General features: G+C 42.8%; 1 protein-coding gene across 2 annotated transcripts in view; it reads right to left on the reverse strand.

The window, feature by feature from the left end:
- RBPMS (RNA binding protein, mRNA processing factor) overlaps nt 1-17,150 on the reverse strand; it is a 678,829-nt gene that overhangs the window by 413,312 nt on the left and 248,367 nt on the right. For both annotated transcript variants that reach the window (XM_086961708.1, XM_086961707.1), the window contains exon 2: nt 15,138-15,215. In XM_086961708.1, the coding sequence (XP_086817834.1) occupies nt 15,138-15,215 (78 nt within the window). The remainder of the gene's footprint in view (nt 1-15,137; nt 15,216-17,150) is intronic.

Consider the following 17,150-nt stretch of genomic DNA (forward strand, 5'->3'; position numbering starts at 1 on the left):
GCTAGGTCTCAATATATGTGCTCCAGTGGATTTTGAGTAATTTAGGTTCAAAAAAAGATATATATCTGGGCGGAGCCTAACCACACATCTGATCTGATTGGCTGTCAGCACTTCATCCAAGAAGTGTTGGCAGCCATCTTGGGACCAATATACATGATAGCACCTCATTAAAAAGCATTGTAGTTAATAGAGGGTTTTAGGACTTTAGTTACATTATTAATCATTTGTTGATGGTACCATACTCGTTTTAGGAATTGTGGTGGGTTCTAAGGTGATTTTACCATGTGAAAAAACCTTCTGCTGTGATATCATGAATATTGTTTGAAAGAAAACTAATATCTCATGATTTTCCCACAGTGGTTTGGAAGGGGATCTATAAGCTAAACTGAAAGCATATTTTCTGTAAATTCACATTATCTTTCTCAGTCATGTGAAAATGAAGTCTGACATTCTCAGTAAAACATGTACATCCAACAAGGACAGAGACTGTCAGTTGATTCCTTTGTGTTCTACTGCAGCCTCCTAGAGTGTTCTAAAGAACAACTAGAGCGCTAACAGTCCTACTTATTACAAAGGTATGGCACACCTGAAGCCATCTTGATTGGAATAAAGTGGTAACTCTTAAAACATTTAATTTAAAAAGAAACAACATGAGGGGGTATATTTTGCCATAGAAAGTATGATTAGTGCTGCAGAATGAAAAATTAGGGCACATTTTGAGTGACTTCTCAAATCCTTTTCTATTTCATTAAAACATTCTGACATGCAGTCTCCCAAAATGGCCACCAGAGACAAAAGAGCCCAAATGTAGCCCAAATATCACCCAGATGTAGCCCAAGTATAGCCCAATGACAGAATGTCCCAGAGTGTTCTAAAGAACAACTAGAGCGCTAACAGTCCTACTTATTACAAAGGTATGGCACACCTGAAGCCATCTTGATTGGAATAAAGTGGTAACTCTTAAAACATTTAATTTAAAAAGAAACAACATGAGGGGGTATATTTTGCCATAGAAAGTATGATTAGTGCTGCAGAATGAAAAATTAGGGCACATTTTGAGTGACTTCTCAAATCCTTTTCTATTTCATTAAAACATTCTGACATGCAGTCTCCCAAAATGGCCACCAGAGACAAAAGAGCCCAAATGTAGCCCAAATATCACCCAGATGTAGCCCAAGTATAGCCCAATGACAGAATGTCCCAGAGTGTTCTAAAGAACAACTAGAGCGCTAACAGTCCTACTTATTACAAAGGTATAGCACACCTGGAGCCATCGTGATGGGAATAAAGTGGTAACTCTTAAAACATTTAATTTAAAAAGGAACAAAATGAGGGGGTATATTATGCAATAGAAGGTATTATTAGTGCTGCAGAAAGAAACATTAGGGCACATTTTGAGTGACTTTTCAAATCCTCTTCTATTTCATTAAAAAATTCTGACATGCAGTCTCCCAAAATGGCCACCAGAGACAAAAGAGCCCAAATGTAGCCCAAATATCACCCAGATGTAGCCCAAGTATAGCCCAATGACAGAATGTCCCAGAGTGTTCTAAAGAACAACTAGAGCGCTAACAGCCCTACTTATTACAAAGGTATGGCACACCTGAAGCCATCTTGATTGGAATAAAGTGGTAACTCTTAAAACATTTAATTTAAAAAGGAACAAAATGAGGGGGTATATTTTGCCATATGAATTATGATTAGTGCTGCAGAATGAAAAATTAGGGCACATTTTGAGTGACTTCTCAAACCCTCTTCAATTTCATTAAAAAATTCTGACATACAGTCTCCCAAGATGGCCACCAGAGACAAAAGAGCCTAAATGTAGCCCAAATATCACCCAGATGTACCCCAAGTATAGCCCAATGACAGAATGTCCCAGAGTGTTCTAAAGAACAACTAGAGCGCTAACAGTCTTACTTATGACAAAAGTATGGCACACCAGAAGCCATCTTGATTGGAATGAAGTGGTAAGTCTGAAAACACTCAATTTAAAAAGGAACAACATGAGGGGGTTAATTTTGCCATAGAAAGTATGATTAGTGCTTCAGAAAGAAAAATTAGGGATCATTTTGAGTGACTTCTCAAATCCTCTTCTATTTCATTAAAAAAATTCTGACATGCAGACTGAAACATGCACTTTGAATACCAGCAGCAGACGTCCCTGGTGAGCAGTAGCTTTACTACAGTGATCTAATGTGCAACTAGAGTGCTAACATTCAGAATTTATGGCAAATGTGTGACACATCTGAATGCCTTCTTGATGGAACCAAAGTAAACAAGCATTGAAAATGCAATAGATCTCGCCCTCGTTTAAGTTAAAGCCATTCTGTTTGTAATGAGGTGGCTTTTTAGCTTTGCTTTTATTAGTGTTTTTTCAACTTTCCTGTAAATAACATGCATCTGTATGCATATAAGTATATGTATGCATGCATTTATGTTTGTATTTATATAGATATACAGATGATATATGTTTATATATGTATGTATATATATATATATATATTCACTGAAAAAACCATAGGCTATAGACCATATATAGTTAGGAATTAGCATTTACAAAACCTTGAAAATTCACTGAAAAAACCATAGGTTATAGACCATATATAGTTAGGAATTAGCATTTACAAAACCTTGAAAATTCACTGAAAAAACCATAGGTTATAGACCATATATAGTTAGAAATTCGCATTTACAAAACCTTATTTTACTCACACAAAACCATTGAAATTCCATATATAGTTAGTTGCACTAACTATATATCGCGCACCCGCAATCCACTGCTGATGATGTCACATATTACATCATTCATGACATGGTCAGTGACATCACTGATGACATCACTGATGACATCTCAAATGACATCACTGATGACATCACTGATGACAACATCCAGTGACTGTATGTTTCTGTAAAGTTAAAATATGTCTTACATATTGAAGAATGAGTGGATGTATAAGTGTCTGGATGAAGGATTTAGTAGGTGCATGACTGACTGTATGAGTGAGTGATTAAATGTGTCTCACTGAGTGCATGGGTTAGTGACTAAACTGTCTTAATTTGTGCATCATTATGTCTGTTGTTCTGTAAACTGTTGCATGTGTTGATAAGTAGCTATATGAGTAACTATATGGGTTATTGATTGGTTGCCCAAGTATTTGTATGGGAGACTGAGTGTGTGTGTGGGTGGCTGGGAGGTGTATGACTCTGTGCATAGATGTGTGAGCAGTTGATTCACTAGATGTATGGTTTCAAAAGTGCATGTGGAAACAGCTGTATGGGCGGTTGACTGTGTGCATGAGTGTATTGGTGAGTGAATGGATATCTCAGTGCTACATGTCAAAGTAAGTACATATGTAAAACACAGTACATGTGAGAGTTGACATATATAAATAACTGTGCATAAGAGCCAGTGAATGTGTGAGTGGCTGTATGGATCATTGTGAACTTGTATCAGGGATTGTATAAGAGAGTAAATATGTGTTAGTATATGTTTGAATAAGTAAAGTTTGTATAACTGTATAGTTGAGGAAATGGAGGTGTGATTGATTCTTTGCATGACTGACTAGGTGTGTGAGTAACTCCATGGATGAGTGACAGTCTGTGAGTGTCTGTTTACACTGATTGTATCTAAGGTTATATTAGAGTCTGAAGAGGTTCATCGTATTATCACATGAATGATATCATCAGTGATGTGATCAGTAATGTCAAATGAGATGTCATCAGTGATGTCATCAGTGATGTCATTTGAGATGTCATCAGTGATGTCATGTAAATGTAAATGTATAGGCATTTATATAGCGCACTACTTACCCGTAGGGTCCCAAGGCGCTTCGACCGCTGCGAAACCCTTCCTGGCTTCCCTGAGAGATGGTCCCTTAATGGGTATCTCCAGGGTGAGACCAGGCATCCCCGGCGGTCTGGTGGGGCCGTTAGTGAAGATGAGGCAAGCTAATGTCCAGAGTTGCCGAGTGTGATCGCTGATCAGAGTGGGCACCGAGGCGAGAGAATTATCGAGTCCGCTGACCCTGGTCCAGAAACCTGCCGCGCCGGGAATCGAACCCTGGTCCCGGGCCGTCCTCTGCTCTCGGGTCTGCCGCCTCTAACCAGTGAGCCACACTACTTCACTCATTTGAGATGTCATCAGTGATGTCATCAGTGATGTCACTGACCATGTCATGAATGATGTAATATGTGACATCATCAGCAGTGGATTGCGGGTGCGCGATATATAGTTAGTGCAACTAACTATATATGGAATTTCAATGGTTTTGTGTGAGTAAAATAAGGTTTTGTAAATGCGAATTTCTAACTATATATGGTCTATAACCTATGGTTTTTTCAGTGAATATATATATATATATATATATATATAATCTAACCCTCTTTTTAAATTTAAATTTTTCTTTATTGGGGCAGACACCTTAACCTCCCCTTTTAAAAATTATTTGTATTCACCCTTTTCTACTTTACTACTCTATATCCTTACCCACCCTAAACCTTAAACACACCCGTTTCTACCCAATACCCATACCCACCCTAAACTCTGAAATGCCCTTACTACTCTATCTACTTATCCGCCGCTAAGCTCTAAAAACACCCTTATCACCCAATACCACTACCCACACCAAAATCCTAAAACCACCCTCACCACCCAGTACTCCTACCCCTCCCTAAACCCTAAAACCACCCTGAACACCCAATACCCCTACCCACCCCTAAACTCCAAAAACACCATTACCACCCTATACTCCTATCCACCGTCAAACCCTAAAAAGGCCCTTACCACCCTATACCCCTACCCAAATATCAACCCTGAAAACACCCTTACCACCAAAAAACACTACCAACCCCTAAACCCTTAAAAAATACTCTTACTACCATGTACTCCTACCCATCCCTAAAACCTAATAACACTGTAACCTAACTATACTACTACACACCCCGTAACTATTAAAACACCATACCACCCTATAACCTTACCACCCCATATAAGCTTACTTTGCTTTGTAAAGACATGCATGGTCAATCAATCAGGGAATTGTAAGCGCGCTACTCACCTGTGAGTTTCTCAAGGCGCTGAGAGGTGTCCGCATATCTGTTTAGCCGAAGAGCCAGGCCTTGAGGGTCTTACTGAAGGTGTTCAGAGAGGGAGCGCGTCTGATGTCTGCCGGTAGCTCGTTCCAGGTCTTGGCTGCAATGTGAGAGAAGGATCTTCCGCCTGCTCTGGCTCTGTGGATGCGCAGGGTTTTGGCCAGTGCAAGGTTGGAAGATCAGAGGTTTCTTTTGGGTACGCGGAAGTTGATTCTTTTGTTGAGGTATTTGGGTCTGTTGTTGTGTAGGCATTTGTAGGCATGAGTGAAGATTTTGAAAGTGACTCTTTTCTCCACGGGGAGCCAGTGGAGACTTCGTAGGTGTTGGCTGATGTGTTTGTGTCGTTGGACGCCGAGGACGAGTCTGGCGGCAGTCTTGTGTATTGTCTGGAGTTTGCGGAGTAGGGACTTGTTGATGCCGGCGTAGAGTGTGTTTCCATAGTCCTGTCTGCTGCTGATGAGTGCATGGGTGACTGTCTTGCTTGACTCAGGGGGGATCCACTTGAAGGTCTTGCGGAGGATGCAGAGATTGTTGAAGAAGCTGGAGGTGACGGCGTTGACCTGTCGGTTCATGGTGAGTGATGAGTCGAGTACGATGCTGAGGTTCTTGGCGTGGTCTGAGGGGGTAGGTGGGCTTCCAAGGGTGGTCAGCCACCAGGTGCTGTCCCATGCAGAAGGGGTGGTACCGACGACGAGGACTTCTGTCTTCTCGGCGTCGAGCTTCGGCAGCTGTTGGTCATCCAGACAGCAACGTCTTGCATTCCTTTCTGGAAGTTGAGTTTGGCAGTGGTGGGGTCTTTGGAGTGGGAGAGGATGAGCTAGGCGTCGTCTGCTTAGGATACGATGTTGAGGCTGTGTTGTCGGACGATGACTGAAAGGGGCGCCATGTAGATGTTGAAGAGGGTGGGGCTAAGGGATGAACCTTGTGGGACTCCGCAGATGATTTTTTTGGGTTCGGAGAGGAAGGGTGGGAGTCTGATCCTTTGGCTTCTTCCGGTGAGGAATCATCGGATCCAGTCCAGGGCTGTTCCTTGTATGCCTGTGTCGTGTAGTTTGGCGACTAGTGTGCGGTGTCGAAGGCTGCTGATAGGTCAAGTACAATGAGGGCTGTGGAGTGGCCTTGGTCCAGGAGGGTGCAGATGTCATCTGTGGCGGCGAGAAGGGCGGTCTCTGTGCTGTGGTTGCTTTCGAATCCGGATTGGGACGGGTCGAGGACGGCATTCTATTAAAAGAATTGTGTCAGTTTCCTGTTGACTGTTTAAAGGTTTGTGAATGGAAAAGGCATGCCTGGTAAAGACATTGGGTTGTAAAGGTAAAGCGTTGGAAATGATACATGGTAAAGGCATTGCTTGGTAAGGCATATGTTGTAAAGGATATTTTCCAAGTCAACAGCACTCATCAAGCATAAGCTTTTCTGAAATGATTTAATCAAAGTGCAATTTGAGGATATCAGGAAATTATCTCAGTATAAACGAAACTGCATTAAGTGATAAAGTGAGGCATGAAATAATTAAATGAAAATTGCAAGGATGTCTCGATCTGCAGACCAGTCAGAGCAGTCAGAGTGCAATTCCACTCACACCTTTGCTTAAAAGGACATAAGGCAGATTATACTCAATCCCTAGCAAGTGGGGAGATAACCTGTGGAGACATAGGACCTTATTACGAGTTTGGCAGTCTCCCAATGGGACTGCCACCTCTGCAGTCCCAGGAAGACCGACAAGCCTGTGGTGAGCCAACCCACCAGATTATCACTTTAATCCACCATGGGCGGGTGGTGCGGCGGCGATCTCATGGCAGCGGCTGTACTAGGCTCATAGGATAGCCTAAATAGCATACCGCCTTTGTGAGAGTGCCTGCACCACATTCCTGTACTGTGTGGCATGCACCATGTCATGCATGTCACACCGTGCAAGAACGAATGTGCAGTTCCATGGTGCACAATATGTGCCTCTCCGCACGCACCCCCAGGCTCAGATTCGGCCGGGGACCCTCTTAGGGCCCCCTTACCCGATGGATATGCAGGTCATAATATGCTCGGCGGTGCCGGCATCGGCACCGCCAGGATGTTCTGAACCGTTTGCAGACCATTGTCGCAGTGGGATCCTTGATCCCGACAGAGGCGGCAGTTTTATGGCTGTCCCACCACCACACTCATAATACGATGGTCATACCACCAGGGTAGTGGTGGTTGGACCGCCACTGCGAGTTACATGGTCCCATGACTGCCATTTATTATTTATTCATTTAAATAGTTTTATACAGCGCTGGCTAGACCCAAAGGTATCAGAGCGCTTTACAAGGGTTGAGAGACGAACAAATTGCAAAATAACAGTGTGAAAAGGTAAAATGCAAGACAATAAGAACAATATGCAAAGAACAGTATATATATAAACAAGAAAATAAGGCGTACATTTAGGCCGTAACTGGTAATTGATAGTGCCATACTCGTAATACAACCCTAAGGATCGACAAAAGACTACGCTGTAAAACAGGTTTGAAGTAGACATTTGTTCCAGGTTAGCGTGATCACTTTCAGTGACAGTTTAGTATTCCAGGAGTGGCATGGCTTGTAGCAGACGCATGGCAACCTGTTTGGAGTTGTTTCAACTTTCCAACCTGCTGCAGTTCACACCTAGCTTTTGTGTCTCCTTGACTTTCTTTTTTACCTTTGATCTTTACTTGCCTGTACCTTTTAGCTTTATGTTCTTCCTTCTTGTCCTCACAGTCAACTGTTAGGTGTCCTGGGGTTTTGGATCGGATATTTGATCATTCTGGGACTAGTGACAGAATCTGTCCACTAAGGATTTCGTAAACCAAGGTCTGAATAGACCCAGGTATATAAATTGGTGTCTAAAGACTGCTATGCTGGTTCATGATGTTATATTCTTAATTTTTAATCTGTAATTATATGAGGCACATTGAGATTAATCGGGATTGGCCCTGAGTACAATCAAGTGCACAAGAGTCTAGAGCAGTGTTCCCACAGCCATGTTCTTGCTTACATTCTCTCTGTGGTCCTTTGGGTTTTCCTGAGGCTGCACAATGTGACCCTTCGACCCACTCAGAGCATTAGGGAGGATAGAGTTTGTCAGCGGGTCAAACTACCAAAAGTGTGACAAATGATTACACCCACCACTTGTTCCCTGGGGCCATATAGAAGACACACACCCATGATAAGTGGATATTGGTGTTATATTTTTTATTCAAACATATCAAAATGAATTACGTCAGCAGCATGTGTACTTATTTCATTGACTGTAATTCTTTCAATTGGTGCTGTAGTAATTTAACTTTTGCAAAAGGTTTTATGTGAGGCTGTTCATTCGCCAATATTGCCTTATTTGACAGTTTGATTTCGCCCTTTTGTGGTGTAGTAAATACTGCTCCGCAACTATGGACACACGTTGGGAGTAAAGTTAGCACAGTAACGCAGAGTTATGTTTTGATGGTGATATTGGGGCTACCCGCAGTGGCAGATGGGGGTATCTGACCGCTTCTGACCAGTTATTTATCTTTTGCAAGTTAGAGAAGAACAATGTCAGTGTCCTAATGCCTTCTTCAGACTAATAGAAAATTCCTGGAATTCGTGGGATTCTGAGTGAGAGGAAACTATATAAAGTGAAAGCTGTGGGGCAATAAGAGAAAGGACACAGGAATTATACCTACACATGACACTCACTTCCAGTAACCTCTAGTCAACGACCCACTGGAAAAGTCAGAATTAGGTCTATTCCTAAGATTCATGAAAAATCAACCAAGGGTAAGCAAACCAGCCTTTGGGTGTGACTCCACTGGTAAAACCTGAGCACTTCATCAAGAGCAGCACTCATACCTTGACGGGTCACGTTCACGCTATATAAAACTCCATAAATAAATAAATGAAACTCCTGTATCAGAGTCACAAGCATTTTCCACAGCTCTAGTCACAAAACAAATAGGCAGCCTGGAATAATAAACCAAACATTCTACACCTTTTGCTCCTTAGGCAACTTTTATCTTCTATATTCCTTAGTTTTCAAGTTTAGTGTGGGGAGAACATTTACTCTAGAATCATTCCCTTAACCAATAACGGAGGGAAATTCTAAATTCGATTTTAAAGGACCGGAAGACCTCATGATACTTTGTGATAGCAAGTGTGCAAGTCACGTGACCTAAATAGGAAAGCATCCGGTGGGTAGGTCTTTCTGGCCAACCTCAGGAACGGTTGTTGGCATTTCATCGTGATGAAAATATATTCAGTAATTGTTCTCCTATCTCCTGTTCTTTGACATCCAGATCATTTCCTTCTGGAATGTTCCACCATGAGCAGTAATGAAATCTGTTACAGAAATTCCAGCATTACTATCCCATGAGGATATCATTACTCAATGCAGTATGCTGGGAGTCTTGTGGTAACTTGGCACTTTGGCTCAGGCCAACGCTTCTCTCCCCTGGATTATGTACAGAAGAAATGCTATTGAGCTATTCAGCGTCTTGAACCTCTAACGGGTGAATAGTTGCGCTTTGCAAGAATCCTGAGTGATTGATTGACCCGCCTTACAGTTGAAGATGCTCTGAATGCAATGTTTTTTTCATGTAAACAAGGGAACCCAATAGATACCTTTGGACCATGGGTAATCAACTTTTAAAGAGAACAAGGGTCCTAAGGAAATTCAATAGAAAAAACAATAAACTTATAGACCACAATCAGTACTATAATCAAGTTTCCTCCACCCAGCCGGGTGAGGAAATATTTAATTTAAGATCAAAAGAATTTGGTTGACCTGGAGGAGGTCACATACAAACATTTAGATAGGGCACAATCCTGTACCTATCCCAAAGTCAGAAAACATATAGTGAGAAAAGTAGGTGAGTCAAGAAAGGAGTTTTTACAGGCAAAAGAGTTTTGGAGCCAACTGTCGCTTGCAAATTATTAATCAATTTCAGCAAGTTTCGACATACAGTACCTCCAGAATGATATACAAATGAATTTCCTGAAACACTTTTTAAGCGTCAACGTTTCGATCCCCTGGCTCCTAATGAACCGGGATCATCATCAGGACTATATTAATCATTGCCTGTTTTCATTACGAACGCCTGCCGATTATCTTGATGGTCTTGGTCAGGCGCTGTTATGCGTGAGCAAGGTGCCCGGGTTTTCGGGTGCCTTGTCGTGGACGGAGTGAGGCTTAGATAACCCGTAAACTCGCAGGTGAGTCCTCCTCAATAGTCGGGCTCAAGATTGGGAGTAAGTTGCTCCTAGGGTTGTGGAGCCGCTTTGGTTTGGCGGTAAGATTGCTTACGTCGCAGTTTGCTCGGCAATGGGTTGATGGTGGAGACACGATGGTCTATCTCCTCAGCTCAATCAGCGAGAATCCGCTGCTCTCCACCATCAACCCATTGCCGAGCAAACTGCGACGTAAGCAATCTTACCGCCAAACCAAAGCGGCTCCACAACCCTAGGAGCAACTTACTCCCAATCTGAGCCCGACTATTGAGGAGGACTCACCTGCGAGTTTACGGCTTATCTAAGCCTCACTCCGTCCACGACAAGGCACCCGAAAACCCGGGCAACTTGCTCACGCATAACAGCGCCTGACCAAGACCATCAAGATAATCGGCAGGCGTTCGTAATGAAAACAGGCAACGATTAATATAGTCCTGATGATGATCCCAGTTCATTAGGAGCCAGGGGATCGAAATGTTGACGCTTAAACAGTGTTACAGGAAATTCATTTGTATATCATTCTGTAGATACTGTATGTCGAAACTTGCTGAAATTGATTAATAATTTGCAAGCAACAGTTGGCTCCAAAACTCTTTTGCCTGTAAAAACTCCTTTCTTGACTCACCTACTTTTCTCACTATATGTTTTCTGACTTTGGGATAGGTACAGGATTGTGCCCTATCTAAATGTTTGTATGTGACCTCCTCCAGGTCAACCAAATTCTTTTGATCTTAAATTAAATATTTCCTCACCCGGCTGGGTGTAGGAAACTTGATTATAGTACTGATTGTGGTCTATAAGTTTATTGTTTTTTCTATTGAATTTCCTTAGGACCCTTGTTCTGAATGCAATGGTCGCAATATAACAGCCACAAAATCCCCTATCATCCTTCCCCAATGGCCTGTGCCACGTGATCAAGAAAGAGATTGTATAGGTGCTTCTTGACTTTGCATAATTGGAAATAGCAGCTGGTGGGTTATCCTGCCCCAGTTCTTTGAAACAAATGGAGGGACATAATTTCCACAATTCTACACCACCAAAGTGAGAAAATAAATTCCATTTGTTCAAAACAATAGAGGGTGAAGGGAAATGACGTGATCTATAATTTCAGAGCCTACTGGCGGTAGCAGGCATCGGGCGTTTCCCCGGGAGGCTGGAAGGCTGGGGCCGGTTATAGAGCGGTGGGTTTCGGTTTTGTTACTGGGACCGGTATTGCAATATTGGCCTTCTGTAACAAAAGCAGCAGTGCTTCACAGTTACACCCCCGCCACCCACCCTCCCCAGTGGGAGGGCGGGGGCTGGTCCAACAAAATTGCCAGGGCTGCTTTAGGTTCCCGGTCCAGCCCTGAACTCCTGAACATTACAATAGAAGCTTGCTCTTACCGATGAACAAGGTCAGCATAAAGCAGGACAACACCTGTTGCTGGGCACGGTGATGAGGAAGGCCAGTGCTCAGTTTGCAAAAAGAATTACTGCCAGCACCCAAATCTCTGTTCAGAAGCCTGAGGCCAGCGCTTATAAATATCAGCGCACCAAATACCAAGGCTGTTAGTAATAACTCCACCTCATGCCTTTTTAATCCACTACCAGACACTCCCTGCCCCCTTATCTCACACTTGCAGTTTCCTGCTTTCTCCCTTTGTGCCGTTTTTTTCATCTTCCTCTTCCTTCCTGTTTCCTTTTTGTGTGCTTTTCCCTCTCTTGCTCTTTGTGAATGTCTAATGCGGGAAAATAAGTGCTAGTCACCCAAAATGAGTGCCGGTGGCCCCCACCGGCTCTAATTAAATCTGCCAGTGCAACCGACACGAGCTACCTAGAATAATCTAGAAGCAGCTCTTGAGACGCCTTAAATGACAGGACATTATCCAGAATCTAGCTGGCTGACTCAGCCCCATTGACAGGTGTTTGTTTGGTGGTATGTGTCAAGCAGGCAGTGGCGTAGTGTGGGGGTGGAGAGTTAAAGTTGCCCCGGCGCGCAAAATTCTTAGAGGCATTTTTAGGGGAGCACAATTTTAAAATAAAGTTTAGCACCAATAAGAATGCAGAAGGATACTTGCCTAGCAACCCACGTAACGCCGATCACAACTTAAGGGGTCATTATGGTGTCGGGCGGTGGCGGGTGAGCAAGGTACAAGTAGAGCAGGGAGGCCGATTGCCCAGATATAGGGCTGGTCAATTAAAAAGATACCGCCTTCACGCAACTAACCAGAAAAATAGCGCGATTATCAAAGAATCCAGTCATGGGCAGTTGCCAAAGCCGACATCCAGATCAGTGGCTACGAGCTACAAATTAACAGACTTCGGTGGCTCCCTTGACCTTGCTATAAGGATATACTCCAAAAAGACGAAGGAATCAGACCCAGAAGGTGACTTCAAATTAATTGAATAAAAGTTGAAGCACCCATCTCCAAGATGGAGACTCAAAAATCTCAAATTGAATAAAGAGGTGGAATCAAACCAACCAGATATAAGAACCTTGTCCTGATGAAGATGTTATAATGATACCGAAACGCTGCATCGACAATTTGTACTATATTGTTCCCCATGTGTATTGATCACTTGTATTTTATTGTTCTTTTGTCACATTTTTAAATCCATTGTTTGGCACTTTTCCCATGCTCAATACTATTTTGTATGCAATAAATTGTACAATTTTCTTAAATATTGTTTTATATATTGTTTTAGTTTTTATGTTTTACAATTTAACTTTTGGATATGGAGATGTGGTACTAATGGGTTCTAAAGTTATTGGCGGATAGAGAGTGTTTTTCCACCTTTGGTAATATAGGGACATGCCTTATTGATTATCTAGTGCTCCTTGTCCCTAATTGGACCTGTAAGGAGACCTCCTTGTTTTTTTGGCAAATGCACAACATGCAACTTTTACGTTGCGGCGGGTGCTACTTACAGCACCGTCTGCCGCAATGTAAAAGATGCGGGATGCAACCGACCGGGTGTCGGTCGCATCCTAATTGGCCCCACAGGATCGCCGCACCTCTGGCAGTCGGTCCCGTTTTCCATTACGGTGCTATCGTAATGGGGCCCTTACTTACGCCTCAAGCGCAGTGTAAGCTCAGACGAGAAGATACAAATTTGATCTATTATAGTGCACACAATGCGTGAAGAGGAGACAAGTGGTTGCTGCAGTTCAAATCCCTAGTAAAGGAGAGTAGCCTCAGATTTCCTCTGCAAAAACAGTACATTTACAGAAGTGACACACCACCAATGTTTAAACCAATAGTGAGAAATGTCTTGCTCTATTTATTTATAGGCAACGATGTAAGATTCACTTCTCGAGTTGTTTGAATCTAATAGAGGTAAATCATTTCCTACGTATTAATTACCAAAGGAGGAAAATACATCGCATCTGTTATAAAGAACAGAGAGGTGGAGGGAAATAAACTGACCCAGTGATTTGTAAACAAATATGTCTGGTCGGGACAGAAAGGCATGAGACATGTATACTGCGACTAATATTCAATAAACCTGTGACATTGGGTGCCCAAAATGGTCAGGATAGTGCCTACTTTGTAATGGAGTCACTACAGGAAGTGGCATGGGTGCCTACAAAAAAGCAATGATAAATGTATGGGGCAGGTGAGTTTAAACTGGAGGAAGGGATTGATGTCAATATCCCAGAATGCTGGTGATGCACCTTCTCGCAGGGAAACGGCCTTTACAACGAAGCCGTTTCCACGAAATCTTTAACCACGCATGCAGTACAACGCATGCGTGGTTACCACTAAAGCCTTTACCACGCATACCTTTACTACGATGTTTGTAGTAAAGGCATATGTGGTAAAGGTAAAGAGTAAAAAAAGGGGGGTTTGGGGGGGTCTCCCCCCAAATAAAAAAACTCACCAGAAGTCACGTCGGAATCTGCACATAATCAGCGTCGTTTAAGAGAAATCGGAAAAAAAAATCCGTTTCCTCTTAACGACGTATGACGTCACCACGCAAATAGTCGAGGTAAAGGTTATGCGTGGTAAACGAATTCCGTTGTAACGCATGCGTGGTAAAGGCATGCGTTGCAACGGAATTCATTGTAACGTCATACATTCCCTAGAAGAACAGCGCTAACGTGTCATTTACGATAGCAGTATCCCAAGACTGAGTTTAAGAGACGGAAAGAGGGACTACTCCCTCCTGCTATGGTGCATGACATTTAAAAGAGCAGATAATACTTGAATGGTGAATTAAGAAACCAATCACAGAACAGATGACATTGGATGGGTATGTAAATAAAGGAACAACAGCATTGTTTACAAACTTGAAGGTACCGTAGGTCGTGAAGTATAGTTTTCATGCCCTTATACCATATGGTCCGTATTAAAATATGAAAAAAACATTACAGTTCACATTCTGTTTCTATCAGAAGCATGTTAAAAAATATATTAGGCATTCTATGATTAATGGGGTGCCAACTTGTGGAATTTCCAGTGAGAAATACTGCAAGGGACTGTAAATATTAGAAACAAAATAACTGAGAAATGAACGAAGACTGGAGAAAAGGATATTGACTAGAACTCGAAATACAAGCCAGTGGGAAGGGCTGCAGTCTAACCGCCTCCATCTCGTTTCAGCGGGTGCTAGCTCAGAAAGTTGGGTGCACGTACAGAAATGAAAACAGTGGAATATGAACTCTAACATGACGTCAACAGCTTTAATTTATTTTTTTTGGATGCAATTTTGAAATTTGCTTTGGAAAGACGACTTTTGACTGAGGTCCAGATATACGTAGGTGTAATTATTTAAGAATTAAGGATATGTAAGACGGGACAAGCGTTTCCATACCATATACAGTATAAGCAGAATTTCATTTTTACGCACAGTACCTTAAATGGCCGGAATAAAAGGTAGAGCTCTCGGGGTTTGATGTCCAGCGGCAGGCCACTGACAAACAGCGTCCTCACCTGGAAGGAAATGTGAGAGCCAGTCAATATGGGACATAGCCACTCTTGTGCATTTCGAACACTTACATTTTAAATCACCTCCCCACACATACACATCCGCACATCCTACAGCCCCCCATACACACACAACATAGATAAGTACACAAAAATCACCCACAGTTACAGGAGACACTCACCAGTCCCAGTAAATAGGGAGTTGGCAGTCCCAGAAGAATACAGAAATCCTAAAACAGTCACCTACAACAGATCTGGCCACCAATTATACATTTCATGCCCTGTATGGTGTGCCCATACTACATTCATGCCAGCCCACCAAGAACTGAGACTGTGAAATCACATTATCCACTTTATGCCACCCTACATCACAAAACCGCAAAGTGGACTTGGGAGCAAGAAATGGCACCATGCTGTTAGTTGGCTGGTGCACCATTTTAAACCCAGTTTCAAGCATCCTTGTTGATAGTGACCAGACAACTGGCAAAATAGGATGACTGTCACCGACCAAACTCAATACGAGAGACTACACTATCCAAAGAGGCTTCCAGATCTATCGCTTCCTGGATTGGGAGACCTTCTTTCAGTGGAGGTGCAAGAACTGCTTCAGATGAGTGGAGCAAGGATCTGAGAGGCAGGCTCCCTTCAAAGGTTTCAAGAGGGGACACAGCTCCCTCCTCTAGGCCACAGAAACGTCAACGCGTCATCTGTCAGAGGCAAGCGGAGCCCTGGACTTCAGCTAGTGTTGCATCGAACCAGCTGCCATGGGCTTGATTACTTGGGACTATGGCTTGATGAATTTGGGCGATACCCTGATTGGGGATGTCTTCACCCATCTCAGTCGACATCAGTGAGCTCACAATCCCACAATTCCAAGTCTATTGAGAGCAACTCAGGAACTCCGGGGCATCTGGGATGGAAAGTCAAATGACTGAAATCACCTGGATGCAAGAGAATAAAGTGACTAAGTGTTGTGTCTTGACCTAGCCCATTTTAAAAGACAAATATGGGAAAAGTAGTTGTATTAGAGATGAGACTTTATCAGAAAGTAGATGAGAGCCTTGGCACTTATGGAGGACTATTTTACAATCAAACTTTTAATTAAAAATAAGTAGATATTTTACAACTCAAACACTCATCAATATCACTTGAATCGCTCTGTAATACCTACTCTTGAGTTACATTATTCTGTCCTATGATTACTCATCAACGCATATTAACTAAAAATAGTTCGACATCAGGGACTTTAGGGGGAGGAGACATAGACCCGTTTCAAATAGGGTAAAGGGTTGTTTTAAGGTGTCCAGACATGTTCCACCTCTGTGTGACACTTCCTACCCCCCCCCACACCATCGCTCCTTCAACCTTCATGTCCGAGGGGTGTCACTCAACATGATTGTTCCTAATAGGGTAGTGGATAAAGGGGCCTGGTGGAAGCTAGCCATTCTCTCTGCCTTCATCCCTGTAAATTATGGTCATAATCATATTCCAGGATCTGGCCTGGCCCATCTTCTGTGATTCCCCTCTTGCCTTCCCAGTGAAGAAACATGCTCTTATTTTTGACCCATTTCAGAACATATTACATCCAGGAGAAAAAGCCTTGGTCCTTACAATGCCTTCCACCTAATGGACACCTGTCCTTTTGCCAGCACTAATGCCAAGTCAATGAATTTACTAGAGACTTTCTTGCCCTTTGGGTTTGGGTACATTTCTAGTATGCAGATTTCTGGTGTTGGTCCTATATTTCTCCTTATCGCGTTGTGAATGAAGAGAACAGCCGCTTCCCAGTAGTATGTCAGCATGGGACGCTTCCAAACCTTATGGCAATGAACTACCTCTTCCGCCCTACATTTAGAGCACTGAGCTGTGCTCCAGAATAATACTTATTGATCCTCCTGGGAGTGATGTGTGCCCTATGAATGCAGTAAAAGTGAGTTTGTT

This window comes from Lissotriton vulgaris, chromosome 3_1 (genome assembly GCF_964263255.1).
Source record: "Lissotriton vulgaris chromosome 3_1, aLisVul1.2, whole genome shotgun sequence".
Lineage (NCBI taxonomy): Eukaryota > Metazoa > Chordata > Amphibia > Caudata > Salamandridae > Lissotriton > Lissotriton vulgaris.